The sequence below is a fragment of the Ciconia boyciana genome, chromosome 9, assembly GCF_034638445.1.
Source record: "Ciconia boyciana chromosome 9, ASM3463844v1, whole genome shotgun sequence".
NCBI lineage: Eukaryota > Metazoa > Chordata > Aves > Ciconiiformes > Ciconiidae > Ciconia > Ciconia boyciana.
This window is the reverse complement of record NC_132942.1, coordinates 11,986,143-11,999,113: the sequence shown is the minus strand read 5'-3', so window position 1 is coordinate 11,999,113 and position 12,971 is coordinate 11,986,143. Positions and strand designations below refer to the sequence as shown.

The following is a 12,971-nucleotide window of genomic DNA, read 5'->3' as shown; positions in this document are numbered from 1 at the left end:
TCTTCTCCAGTAACTCCCTGTCTCCTCTCTTGCCACAAACACAGAAGTCACTGACTCCCTTGCCTCCCCCACTTCCCCAATGACCTCGCATGTCCCCGCACCTCCCTTGCTCCCACCCACATCCCCCCGCTACAATGCCCCATTTCTGATCAGCTCCTGGTTCTTCCCCCTGCAAGGCAAACATATTTCCCTTCTCCCTCACCCTAAAAAACACCATCCCTGAATCCACTTATCACTCCACATCAGTTGCAATCTCTGTCTGGGGTTTTCCTGCTCTGGATCCACCTCAGACTGTTCCCCGTCCTGCTTCCACCCTTGTGTTCAACTGGACCCACTGTTGCCAAGGCCACTTTCAAGCCAAGATCAGGAGCCACGTCCCCGAGCTGGCCAGGCCTTTAGCACAGCCACTGGTACCCTCCCTGCAAGCCCATCATCCCAGCTCCCCTGGGGAGAGAGAACAACTCCTCTAAGCACAAAAATTTGGCAAAACATTTGTTTATGTTAAGGCAATGGTGAGATCTCATGACCATCGCACCCTAAAAATACTCAACATACTCCAGTAGAAAAAGCCTGATGGATGTGTGCTCTCACCAGTGAGCTGCTTCTGTCTGTCACCAGCTGGTGAACAGCCTAATTAAATCTGATGATATCAAGACATAACATCAGTCTTCATTCTAGAGAAAAGTAAACTGAGGTAGAAAAACAGAAGGTGGCTTGGTGAAAGTAGCACAGAACCATTTTGAGAATCAATGATTTCTGACACTGTCATCTGCTCTTTCCACTAAAACACCACCCAAAAATTATTCTACAAAAATTACATCTCCATCATTTGAAATCATTCATCAGGACAGTGTCCTTCTGAAGAATAGGCTTTTTTTTCAACCAAAAGTTTGGCTTACATTATGCAGGACTTGAACTGCATAACAAAAATAGTCTGTTCTGGCCTTAGAAATCAGTTTGTATCTTTACATCTGCTACCCCCAGTAACCAGAAAAAGTTGATGAGAAACATCACCTCAAGCCCAGTCTGCTGGATCTGATTTTCTCTACCTGCAAACAGACCTAGTTCTCATTCTGAATGTTATTACCCACTTCTTTCTTCTGTGTTTTGGTAGTAGGTGGAAATATTTTGTGTCCTATTCCTGAAAGCCAACTTTTTATACAGAGATAGTATTAAATCAGCCCTGATTGGAAATCAGAAACTGGAAAGGTTTCTTCCAGCCTCAAAAACCCCTAAATATTCCTCCAAAAAAATCTCAAAGGAAAAACTGTCAGTCTTGTGCTGGGCTTTAGAAATACCAAATATTTCCACTTCAAATTTATGATTGAGGAAAAGCTCTTCCTGGTGCACAGGTGAGTGAAGGTAATGGAACAGTAGGTTTCAGAGAACAGGACTTTGATTAGCACCATGATTAGTGTGTCATGTCATTTTTTTTTTGTGCCACTTGCAGTTGAGGAGTGGGTCCTTAGAAGGCAGCTGAAAAATTAAGAATGTCAAATTCTTCTTAAGCTTTAAAGAAAACTCTTTTACATCCTTTTCTATCTTCTCAGAAGCTTTTGTGTCATCACCAGCCCACCTGTGTGTGAGAAGATGAAACACTTCACACCTCCAGTTTCAGATGTAGGTATGAAGGTTGCACTGGCAAAACCCATAGCCATGGGGAGTCAGTCCATGGCCCTGCACATCACTTTCTACCTGTAAAATAGGTTCCTACAGTGAGCAGCCTGGCAGGGTATGGGTGATGGCCTGGTATATCTGCTCCAGCACCTGGAGGCAGGAGCAGAGCTTTCCTTTTGCTACCCCATGAATGTGACATTCCCACTGTAATGGAGCCTGCAGCACTATTCAGGGCCTCTTGGTATCACTACAAGACATGTAGTAAACAAACAACTCCTTTTAGTTAATTCTTTTTAGGAATTTCTTTAAGCCCTGATGAACAAATGGCGTTCTGCTGCCCTTGAGATCTAGTTGATCTGAAGTGAGAGGCAGGTCCAAAACTGGTGAAAGCAACCAGCAAGTTTACAGGTCTGCATTTAGCATCCCTGTTCATCCCTTTCAGCCTTGTTAAATGTTTGGGAATCTCAAACTCCCCCAGCAGCCTATTTCAAACAAATGCAAAGCTCTCCAATGTCCTCAGTAAACCCCAGCTGTAAACCAAACCCAGGCCTTTTTCATTCCTGATCCATGAGCAAACCATTGGCAATGAGCATTCAACAGCACCAGTGAGCACAGAGCTCTGCCTCTGGGTGAGACCTTCATGGCCACCAGCACTCTGCTTTTTTTGTGCGTCTCTTCCAGTCGTGCCCAGCTGTTTCTTTCTCTCACTGCTTCCAAACCCATGTGTTTCATATGAAACAAATCTCTGCATCCCCCACCCAGGAAGATCATTTTGCACCAGAAATAGAGCACGCTATACTTGGGATGCAGCCCAGGCATCTTAAAAATAGCTCAGCGTGTAGCTTGTGGTGCCACGTATGGCTCTGCCAGCTGCCTGGACAGACGGACAGGGTGCCAGTGGGCAGGCCCTCCCCGCACAAGGCCATAAATGACCATGGTGCTCTTCAGCAAACCAATTGGTGCCTGGCAGGGAGAGCAGGGCAGGCAGCATCACCCCATGCCCCAGCTCAGCACTGCCTGCCTGCCTCCCTTCTGCCCTCCCCGGGCCCCCTCTCCCCGCGCCGCCCCAGCAGCTCGCCTTGCGGTCCACATTCCTGCTGCTCATGGAAGGCATTAACACCAGATAAAAGTACAACGAGCCCAAATGTAGCACCCTGACGTCAGCCGCCCCTGGAGCCTGGAAGGGAAGCTGTAAACAGAGGAACAAAAGCCAGTTACAAATGACCATCTTCGTTGGCGCCCATGGACAAGCATTTAAAGAATAAAGAGGACAAGGGAAGGTGCTGAAATTTGGGGGTTGCTCAGTGATGAGATGTCTGCTGGCTCTGGGAGGGAGGAAACTCTCTTAAGGGAGTGGGAAGAGTGAAAGACAAAGATCGAAAGGATTTTTTTCTTCTTGCAAATGGCTTTGTTCCTTTCTGTTCCTCCCAGTCAGTAGGAAAGGGTGGGAACTATTGTTCAATACTGCTGGCTCCTTGCACAGCTCCCAGGGCAGCCAGAAATGCTTCAGCTCAAAGCATCCTGCTGACGCAACAGCAGTTCCAGCAAAGCTACAGCAGCCAACAGGGTTTCACCATTCAACCAGCTTCAACCATCCCACTCCACCTGTGCTAATTTCAGCAGATGCTGCAGTTTGTGTTAGTGTGTCTTGAAACACCCTGAGCAGCTGGATTCCTTATACTCAGCTGCTAACAAGGCCTAAAGATGTTTCCAGAGGTCATCTCCTCCCCCAAGGTGCCATATATGATCCACTTAGACCTGGGAGCAGGAGAAGCAGCCATCGCACAGACATAGTTATAGGATCCCACCAAGCTGCAGAAGAGCCAGGCTGGCACCCAGACCATCAGCCAGGAACTTCAATCTCCCAGCAGCAAAGCCCAGTGGCACGGGGGAAATGCCACATGTGCCCAGACACAGACCAAGTTCACAACTGATGTTATCACAGCCAACACACGTGTAGAACGCTGACTTTGTTTTAACAACAAAGACCAAGAAAACATCCTGTAATGTAATATTTAAACCAGCACTTACACGATTAAAAAAGAAAGACCCACCAGACATGGTTATGTAGTTTATGCCACTTGTTTATATCAGTGGTGTCCCCATTGTCTGGCTAATGGGAACAAGCACTGGGCACTTTAAAGCACTGAAAAAGCAGCAAAGTTCACACCTTTCTGTTGTTTATTTTATATATAAGAAGGATTGTACATGCATACAGGATTGAAAACAATCACATAGATGTAATTTTTAAAATACTTATCATGCAAAAGCCCCTGAAATATATCTGCAATCAAGATTTCATTGCAGAAGACAAGAAAGGAAATACATTACTAGTTGGTCTGCAAGTATCACAGAGTATCAGGAAAGACTACTAGAGTTAATGAACATCTGCAGTTTATATCCTCCATAAATTGGAAAAACCTGCTATCAAACCACATAGTGCTATGACCCAGTTGCTAATTAACAAAACCTTAACAAGATTTGAAAGAACAAGATACTGATGTGGAAACAAATTTACCATGGATGATATTTTGACAAGAATTTAGGGAAGACACTGAAAAGAAACCACCTCTTTCCAGTATGTAAAAGACCCAAAAAAGCCATTTTTAGACATCTCCACCACAATTGCTGGTGAACAACAAAAACCCCCTTTCAAATAAAATTAAGTTATATCAGAAATTAGAAGTCTAAAAAATCACACTGTAGTTTATTATTTTAGTACAGGTGGGACCTACATTTGGCTCTGAGACAAAGACTACAATTTAAAAAAAAATTAGTGTAGTGAGAACCTGCTAATTTGTAGCCAAGTAGTTACCAAGTTAGAAGGCAACTACATCATATTAGAGTCCTCTGGGAGTTTATTTTTAAACATGGCCTATAGTTTGGGAACCAAAAGGTATTGAAATGAAAGGGATTGCTGTCATACATAACCCTTTTACGAGAAATGAAGCATTTTCTCTGGCATTCATGATAGCCCCAACATGGTCTATACAATATGGATTTTGGAATGAATCGGCTGATGAAATTACTGTTCCCACAGTCCTGACTCACCCAGCCTGAACACCAAACAAGGCCTAGGTAAGATGTAACGGAGTTACTAACGTCCACTGTTACTAGCTGTACTTCATCCCCATTCCCATACAGCCAGTATGTTCACAAGCATCTTCTCTTTTGGGTCTCTAAACCCCTTCAACCCTCCAGACCCCAAGTCAGCAGCACATCACTGCTGAGCGCCCACCCGGCAGACACGTCCACCCACCACCAGCCCCAGCAGCTGGAAGCAGCCCACGGGCTGTGCCTGGTGTCTCATCTCACCCACTCTCCTGCCTGCCAGCAGCACCAAGCAGGGGAAGCCCGGACCAAGTCATTTCTGCATCTAGCAGGAAACGCATGCAAATGCAAGAGCTTGAGAGCACCAGTCAGGAAACCCCCAGCCCAGCAGCCTCCCAGGGACCTCAGCCAGCCCTCGGCCCCTCAGTTGTGCCGCGGGTGCTGGCAAGGCTCAGCACTAAGGAAACACAGTCTTGCACTGCAGGAGGGGTGCATAGCCACGCACAGCAGCTGGAAAACCCTGGAAATGGAAACTCCCAGGGGGAGAAAAAACCCAAACCCACACCTGGAGAACAGGCTGTCCCACACCATGTAAGGACAAAGAACAAATCTGCCTTCTTCCCCTGGCTTTGGCCACTAGTCTTACCATGATGGAGCCAACTTGCTCTCTGCCAGACTAACAGTGCCAGGTCCACGTAGGACCTTGGCACTGCTCTCCAGACAGGCACAGGTTTATACAACTGCACTTCCAAAATGGGAAGTAGCTCTCAAAACCAGGAATCCTTTACCCACCCCAGCAGCAGAGCAACTCAGCTGCTTCCTCTCAGATACCTGGGTTCATCCCTTGGAGGTTGCTCTCAGCATTACATAGCCACAGCCTGAGCCAGAGCAGGACACACAGACCTGAGCCAGGTCCCCAGCAGGGCCAGCTGGCCAGGCTGAAGTCCTCACAGCAATGCCAATTAAATCAGCAGAGCATCAGCAGGTCCTGCTTCTCCCCAAGCTCTCAAGTCTCTCCCTTCAGGGCTGCTCTTGCTCCTTTAATATCTTGGTCCCGCTTCACCTTTTATGCCCTTGATGGGTGCTAATGGGACCCACTTGGTTGGGTGCCTTGGCCGTGCCTCTTGGCTGGGCTGCCAGCCCCCCATCAGCCGTGGCCACTGGCTCTGCACCATAGTAAATAGCATGTATCGGGAAGGCCACACGCAGCACAAACCTCAGGGCTAACTTGTTCTTTCAGCATGAGTGGGTTTGAGCCTGGGTTTTAGCTGTTTTCCCAACCTCCCTACAGCCTTGGATTGGAGCAGATTTGGGGAAGCCAAAGCCCTGGGTGGCTACACTGTGTGTAGGGGTCTGTCGTGGGCATTGTTGCTCGACAAAGGAAAGGATAAGAAACAGGTTTAGATGAGATTTGAGGCATAGTGACTTCTAACCACACTGGACAGCCACACAGCACGACATTTTCTCCTTCCCCATCGCGCTGCGACTTGTCTCCAGAGCTGGGGAGTGGGCTCTCCAGGGCTGCACTTAAACACCAGTTCCTAAATGACTCTCAGTGCCCTTTCTGCTGCCCTGGAGCCAGACAGAGAAAAAAACCCAGGTGGTAACAAAGCAAAATAGATTTGCCTGTATATGATCTGGATGTAATGTTCTTTTTCCAATGTAATGGCATAACACATACTTGTGCCCCTGCTAGTCTGATACTGGGGCTGACTAATGCAGGATAGTCCCTAAGCTTGAGTACACCCAGCGCCTTTTGAAGCGCTGATTACAAAAGAAAGGCAAAAGCTTTGAGACAAGGGGATTACCCAAGACCCGTCTAATCTGGACCTCTGTGTCTGTCTGTCATGTGGTAACTGGGTATACTGTATCCCCTGGGTATTGCATCTTGCTGGGGATATTACACGCGGCTCATGTGCTATGTCCCTGCGTGGGTTGGCCATGTACACCCTTTGGCTGTGGGGACCCGTCCGTGGGTGCCGTATGGAGCCCCACATGCTGCAGTGGGTTACACACTGCCGTGACTTGCATTTTCTCTATACGCTTTGTAACCTTTGGGGTGTCGGTGGTCTGTGCTCTGGCATTTTGGGGGCCCGAAGGGCTTGTCCACGTCTCCCCATCCCTGCTCTGCACAGCACACAATCATCGTTGTTTGCCTTCGGGGCGGGTGAGCAGCCTCTGGCTTGGGAGGAACAAAGCCCGGAGCCAGTTCCTGCAAACACAAAACATGCCTTTTTATCACTTCGTGACAAATTGGTTTGTCAGCAGCAGGAAGTGATGTTACTGCCGTCCTCACCAAGGGGAAACTCCTCGTGGTTTCCATGGGGATGTATGCAACTGTAGAACTACAGGTTTATATAAGCTGAAAGCCCTACGCACACCTGCTGCATGCCGGGCTTCTAGGGGTCTTGGATCGGATACGAGGGGGAGGGTCTTGGCAGAGCTCTGCTAGCGCGGGGGGACAGCTGGCTCGTGTGGGAGCTGGGGGAAATGGGAGTTCAAAGCTGTAAACCAGGGTGAACCATGTGCCTTGATATCCCAAACAAACAAAACAGCAAAGCAGGGAGAATAAATGAGGGGTGAGAAGGGAAAATGCCTCCCTAACACAACCACAGTGGGCAAAGTTCAGCTCGGCTGTGTTGTCAAGGTGTCCTCTGGCTCTGCCACGCACGGGCTCTGCCACTGCCCATCTCAGCCCCTCATGCCTCCTTGCCCAGCTCATAAGTCCTCCTCTGCCCCCCCACCTCACCGGCTGCCCTCTCCTTCCCCCCCTGCTCCCAGCGAACCCCCCAGCTGAGCCCATCTGTCTCCCCAAATCTGTGGCACTGAGGTGATGGTTGCAGGTCTCACTCTCATCTCTTACTTTTCACTGTTGTTCTCGCCCCCTTATCCTCCCCTTCTTTGGACTGGGTACGATCCTGTCCACAGAGAGTTTGCAGGAATTTTGGCTCTGGTCACGATAAGACTCTGATTATGGGCGACAGCAGAAGGCTCACGATAAACACTTGGAAAAGGACACTGCATGTCCACAGAGCTGGAAGTGCCTGTCAGTGCCTCGCTGGGACTGAAGCCCTGCTGTCGCTGGCTAGCTTTTCTGCAACGGGCTTTGTGCTGAAGCAGCTCTCTTTTGCGCTCCTCTGTCAGGTGCCTGCTTAGGTTATAAAAGCTGATCGGCTGCCAGGTAATGAGTTTTATTGTTCCAAGAAACACATAAACAAGCTCCCCTGGCTGACGGGGAGCGGATTTCTGTTTGAATTGCGATTAACAGGCAGGGGATTTTTTTATCAGTTGCATGGCCAGGGCTGCCAAGGTTGTATTTTTCCACTGAACAAGCTCTGCTTTGCTTTGAAGGTGAAAGTTTGTTCCACTGTTTACTGCAAGTGTAAAAAGGCTCACGTATTCAGAAGCAGCCTTGCATGCTTTACAGGGAGAGCAGTGGTAGGTGCAATCCCACGGAGCAGCACAGCCTGCCAAGGGACTTTCTATGGATGAAGGGGTTTTGCAGGATTTGCAGGATGGGAAAGACTTTCGGAAGGAATAGTCACTTTGAGGCACACTTTAGGAAAATAAGGGTTTCTAACTTCATTTCTCAGTGCCCAGGGATCTCTCCTCCTTTTAGGTGCTCCATTTTTTTTTTGTCCCTTGGTGTCAGGTTGAAGCTTGGCAATGGTTAACACGTAGCACTGACGACAGAGCTGCGTCACGTGGAAGAATTTCAGACGCAGCAGTGCATCATCCCATCCTTCAAGGGCACCTTCTCCCAGGAGAAGAGTCCTGGATTTTAGCACCATTAATACTCCAGGTAACTTGCAGGATTTCAGCAGGAGTTTGTGGTGCTTTGCTTGCCTCCAGTTACATGACAAGAGCTCAGCTGTTTTATGCTTAAAAACCCCCTCATCTATAAGCTTAGGATCATAACTGTTAAAATGCCTTGATTTTACACAAAGAGTCGTCATATGCTGCATCTGCCCAAGCAAAACCATTTTTGACGGGGCAAAAGTAGGATCTGACTCCTTGAATATCAGACATGCAAGGACTGGTGGCTCACTTCTGGAGTGGATGTAGGACACCTGATGCCCTAGTGCTCCCCCAGCATCCAGCTCCCTGTTACCAGTTTTACTACCCTGCCTAGGAAAGCAAGCTTCCAGCTGCATGTCTTCCACACCAGCTTCCCCTGGTAAGGGTATGTCACAGCAACACTGCTCCCCCATATGCATCCTGCCCCACACCCCCCACGTAGATGCGCAGTTCTGTCACACCACACAGCATTAACCCCACACCATTTGCTGCCTGTCACCCTCACCCCGCAGCTCCTGCCTGAGAGCTGCAGGGAGTACTGGTCTGTTAGAGCTCCCCTGCCTGGCTTTTGATACCCTACATAAAACTTTTCCTTGCCTCAACTGAAGTGCCAGATAAAAGTCACTCTAGTGAGAAGCTGCAGTAGGAAAGAATTTATTTGGGTCTACATAAGAAAATAAGTGACTTGTTGGTTACCTGATCTCTTGCTATGCCCTGATTTGTTTACAGAGATAGCCTAGCAAGCCAAATACTTCACTCCAGGGATCAGAGGCAGTTTGAGTTGCAAAAAAGGAATCAAGGAGATGGGACAGAAAAAGAAAACACCTTGGCACAAACTCACGAGCATTGGAGATCTGTTACCAAGAGGTTAATTTTTACACTTAACCTTTGAAGCATTAAAAGTAAACAAGCAATAGGGAAGCTTCTTCCTAGGAGAAGGACTGTTTTAAATTCACTGCAGCCCTGTACCCAAGTCTCAGCTGGTTCAAACTGTTACAGCTCTGTGGCCATCACCACAGCCAAATCCACCTTAAAGCTGAGAAGCCAGCCTTGGCTCTTTGCCACTGCATATAGTTATATGGGGGCAAAGAAAAGCTCAGGTAAGAAGCAGCAGTAGTTTCTAGTCAATTACATTGTTTAAACCCATTTTTCTATCTGGTTCATTCAAGACCTGAGGTCAGCAGAGTTGAAAATTCAGATTTCTGGGAGCTTCTACACAAGTTTGGGGACTATAAAATGCAAGATTTTAAATAATATATCATCCAGCTCAATAGAAATATCATAATTTATTCTGCTTGTATAAAAAAGTTATAATCACGTAACAAAACTATGTCTTCATAAGAAGAAATATATTATTTCACATCATAAATAAATCAGCAAACATAGAACCCTTGGCAACTCAAAAAAGCACTCGCCTGGTGCTTTCACGTCAGTGCTTGGGAAACAAGAAGAGCTGACAGATATATACACACAGGATTACAGTACCAAAAAATACTGAGGTATTTGGTTTCTCTAGAAATGAAACTTTAAGTTTGTGAAGGCAAAAACCCCAATGCACTAATGTAAAAATAAATAAATAGGACTGTCATATAAAAGGGAACAGTATCAGTGTTGCTCAAAGTGTCCAGGAATGGGAATACTGGTGAGCATGCTACTACACGTGGAACAGGCTTAGGACAGACAGAAGACAAGGAGGAACAGCTCAAGAAGAGACAGTGTCCTTTGATCTCTGTGTAGACATCCAGATATTGGCTTTAAAAGTCAGCAACACCTAGTTCTCTGGCGTCAGGTGAGCTCCTCTCCATTTACGAGACTGGTCTGGGACGCACGGATGGTACCCCACAAAACATGAGTGACTGATGACACTGTCCCTGTAGTTATTGCACTTCTGAGACAGTAAGTCTGAGTTCTGACCATATTTTCACCTGCTTTTCAGCAGCTCGGGGAAGTGGTGATGGGGCTCTGAAGATAACTTAAAGCACTGGACGAGGTATGCACAGGGATGGAGACTGGAAAGTTAAAGACCGTGGTGGTCGACGCTCCTCTGTCCAATACTGACATAGCAGGGCTACCAGCTTCTGCTGAGCAGTTGGGGGCAAGGACCTGCGACTCAAACTGAAGCAGCTGCCCCATGAAGCTGAAGTTTGGGGAGATGATGCTTCTTCTCTGCTTCACAAACTCAAAGGCTTCATCCAGTTTGACTCTGTTGGTCCTCATGAGATAAGCAAGGCAGATGGTTGCTGACCGGGAAATGCCAGCCTGGCAGTGCACAAATACCCTTCCTCCATCATTTTTAACAGAGTCTGAAAGAATTAAAATACACAGTTAGCAAACAAGTCCCACTGCTTCCAGAGGTGGGAAAGCACCAGCTGCTGTTTTACATTTCTTTAATCCATCCTTCCTTAGCCTAATAGGTGAACCCAGTGCTTTTGAGACAAGGAGAGCCTTTGTCCTGAGGGAACCACCAGTCTAGCTATTTTCATTCTGGGCTCCAATTCCAGTTATACTAACAGCTCCTGCAGGTCACTTTAGCAGTCTTGCAAGATTACTTTAATACTGATCCGCTTAAATTCACTATCTCTTTTCTGCAAGACCAATGCTTCTTGATTCAAGATTCCAAACAGCTTTGTGAAGCTAAGATTATTCCTCTGCGTAGAATAAAATTAATGGAAATGTTCCCCGAGTGTATCTCCCCAATGGAATGAAATTCCCCAATCTCAAATGTAGGTTTTACTGGGAAAGACAGTGCCCAAGAATCACTTCCCGGCATACATTACCCCAGAAAAAGAACAGACAGCAAAAAGAGCTCATTTACCTATGAAATCAATCGCCTCGTTAAACCAGGAGCTGATATCTGCCTTGTGGTTGTCCTCCACGGGGATACTTTTATACTGGTAGTGCCCTTCAAAGTGGTTGGGGCAGTTCGCCGAGACATTGATTAAGGCTGTGATCCCCAAAGCATCCAGCATGTCTTTCCGGGAGGCATGGTAAGCGCTGCCCAAGTAGAGGAACGGCAGGATTTCCACCGGCCCACCCTAGAACAGAAGGACAGAACGCCGGTTAACTTCGCTCGGTACTTTTCAAGCAGCCTCCCCTCCTTCGGTCGCACGAAAGCGGCAGACTGCCTCCTCTTAACGCAGCGCCTGTTTGCTCCCCGGCCTCGCACACACCCAGCGGAGCTGCCCCGCCGCCCCCCGCCGCTGGCCCGTCCCCGCTCACCTGGTCGTAGAGCGGGGTGCCACAGGAGCTGCACCCCGAGTCGGCGCTGCCGGGCGCGCTGCTGGCGCTCAGGGGCAGGCTGAGGCCGGTGGGGGCGGCCGGCTTGGTGCAGAGCTCGGAGCAGGCGGACGAGAAAGCTTCGTAGCCTCCTGCGGGGGCAGAGGGAAGAGAGAGGCGCCGGGTGAGCGCTGCGCGGCCGGGGGGCGAGCGGAGCCCCGCGGGCAGCGCGGCCGGGCCGGCTGCGTGTCCGTGTCGTGTCCCCCACCCCCCCCCTCCTCGGGCGGGGGCCGGTGCGGCGCCGGGGCCACTCACCCTTGAGGAAGCAGATGCGGGCGCCGCGGGCCTCCCTGCAGAGGGTGCCGAGGGCCAGCAGCAGCGTGCTGTCGCGCTTGGGCAGCTCCAGGTCGGCGCTGCGCTCGTCCAGCAGCACCACGGTGTGGACCAGCCCCTGGCGCAGCCGGGCGCGGAGCTCCTCGTTGGGGACGACGTGCTCCAGGGCCAGGGCGCCCTTGGCGCGGCGGCGGACGATGGTGCTGAGGCGGACGTTGCAGGAGCCGCGGATGTGCGCGGCGTTGAAGGAGAAGAAGGAGCGGCAGTCGAGGACGAGGCACTGCGCGGCGCGCTCCTGCAGCAGCCCCCGCAGCGCCTCGCACTCCAGCGCGCACACCCGCAGGTTCACCATGGCGGCTCCGGCCGAGGGAAGGAGCAGGAGGAAGGCGCGGCCGGTGTCGGAGGTGCCGGTGTCCCGCGGAAGCACAGCACCGCACAACCCAGTCCAGCCCCTCACGGCCGCGCCCGCCTTATATAGGCCGCGCCGCCGGGCCGGCGTTTTCTCAATGGGGCTGCGTCACGTGGGCGCCCGCGAAGACGTCACCTGGCGGCGCGCCAGCACAGGCGCGCCCAGCCCCACCGGCATGACGTCATGTGCCGCGAGGCCGCCGGAGCGCGCCCGTGCACACACAGGGACACATGGCTACGTATACATACACCCCCCCCCCCATATGCATCCACACACACGGATTTACATACACATACACATACCCACACACATATACATGCACACACTCACATACACTCCAGTACTATACAAACACATAAACATACATACACGTATATAAATAGGCATACGCATATGCACACACAAGCACTTACCTATACACACGTACACATGAACACAGGTGCCAACATACACGCCTACAGACAGGCATACACATACATACATACACATACATTATAAATACACACATAAACATACCTATATATGTGCATACACACTCATACATGCA

The 12,971-nt window shown here is 49.5% G+C and overlaps 1 protein-coding gene across 1 annotated transcript; it reads right to left on the bottom strand.

Annotated features, from left to right (window-relative positions):
• Positions 1-9,733: 9,733 nt before the first annotated feature.
• On the bottom strand, positions 9,734-12,469 carry DUSP1 (dual specificity phosphatase 1). Its single transcript, XM_072873377.1, has 4 exons — positions 11,998-12,469; positions 11,686-11,834; positions 11,282-11,501; positions 9,734-10,769 (listed from the first exon to the last, which is right to left on the bottom strand). The coding sequence occupies exons 1-4, from the start codon at positions 12,365-12,367 to the stop codon at positions 10,399-10,401; spliced, it is 1,110 nt and encodes a 369-aa protein (XP_072729478.1). The 5' UTR covers positions 12,368-12,469; the 3' UTR covers positions 9,734-10,398.
• Between the last annotated feature and the right edge of the window lie 502 nt (positions 12,470-12,971).

What these genes read in the sequence shown, in the direction of transcription:
- DUSP1 (XM_072873377.1), bottom strand. Translation starts at nt 12,367, where the DNA reads ATGGTGAACCTGCGGGTGTGCGCGCTGGAGTGCGAGGCGCTGCGGGGG. An exon ending in CCGCATCTGCTTCCTCAAGG is followed by an intron (nt 11,835 to 11,997) that starts GTGAGTGGCCCC and finishes CTGCCCCCGCAG; the next exon opens with GAGGCTACGAAGCTTTCTCG. An exon ending in GCACCCCGCTCTACGACCAG is followed by an intron (nt 11,502 to 11,685) that starts GTGAGCGGGGAC and finishes CTTCTGTTCTAG; the next exon opens with GGTGGGCCGGTGGAAATCCT.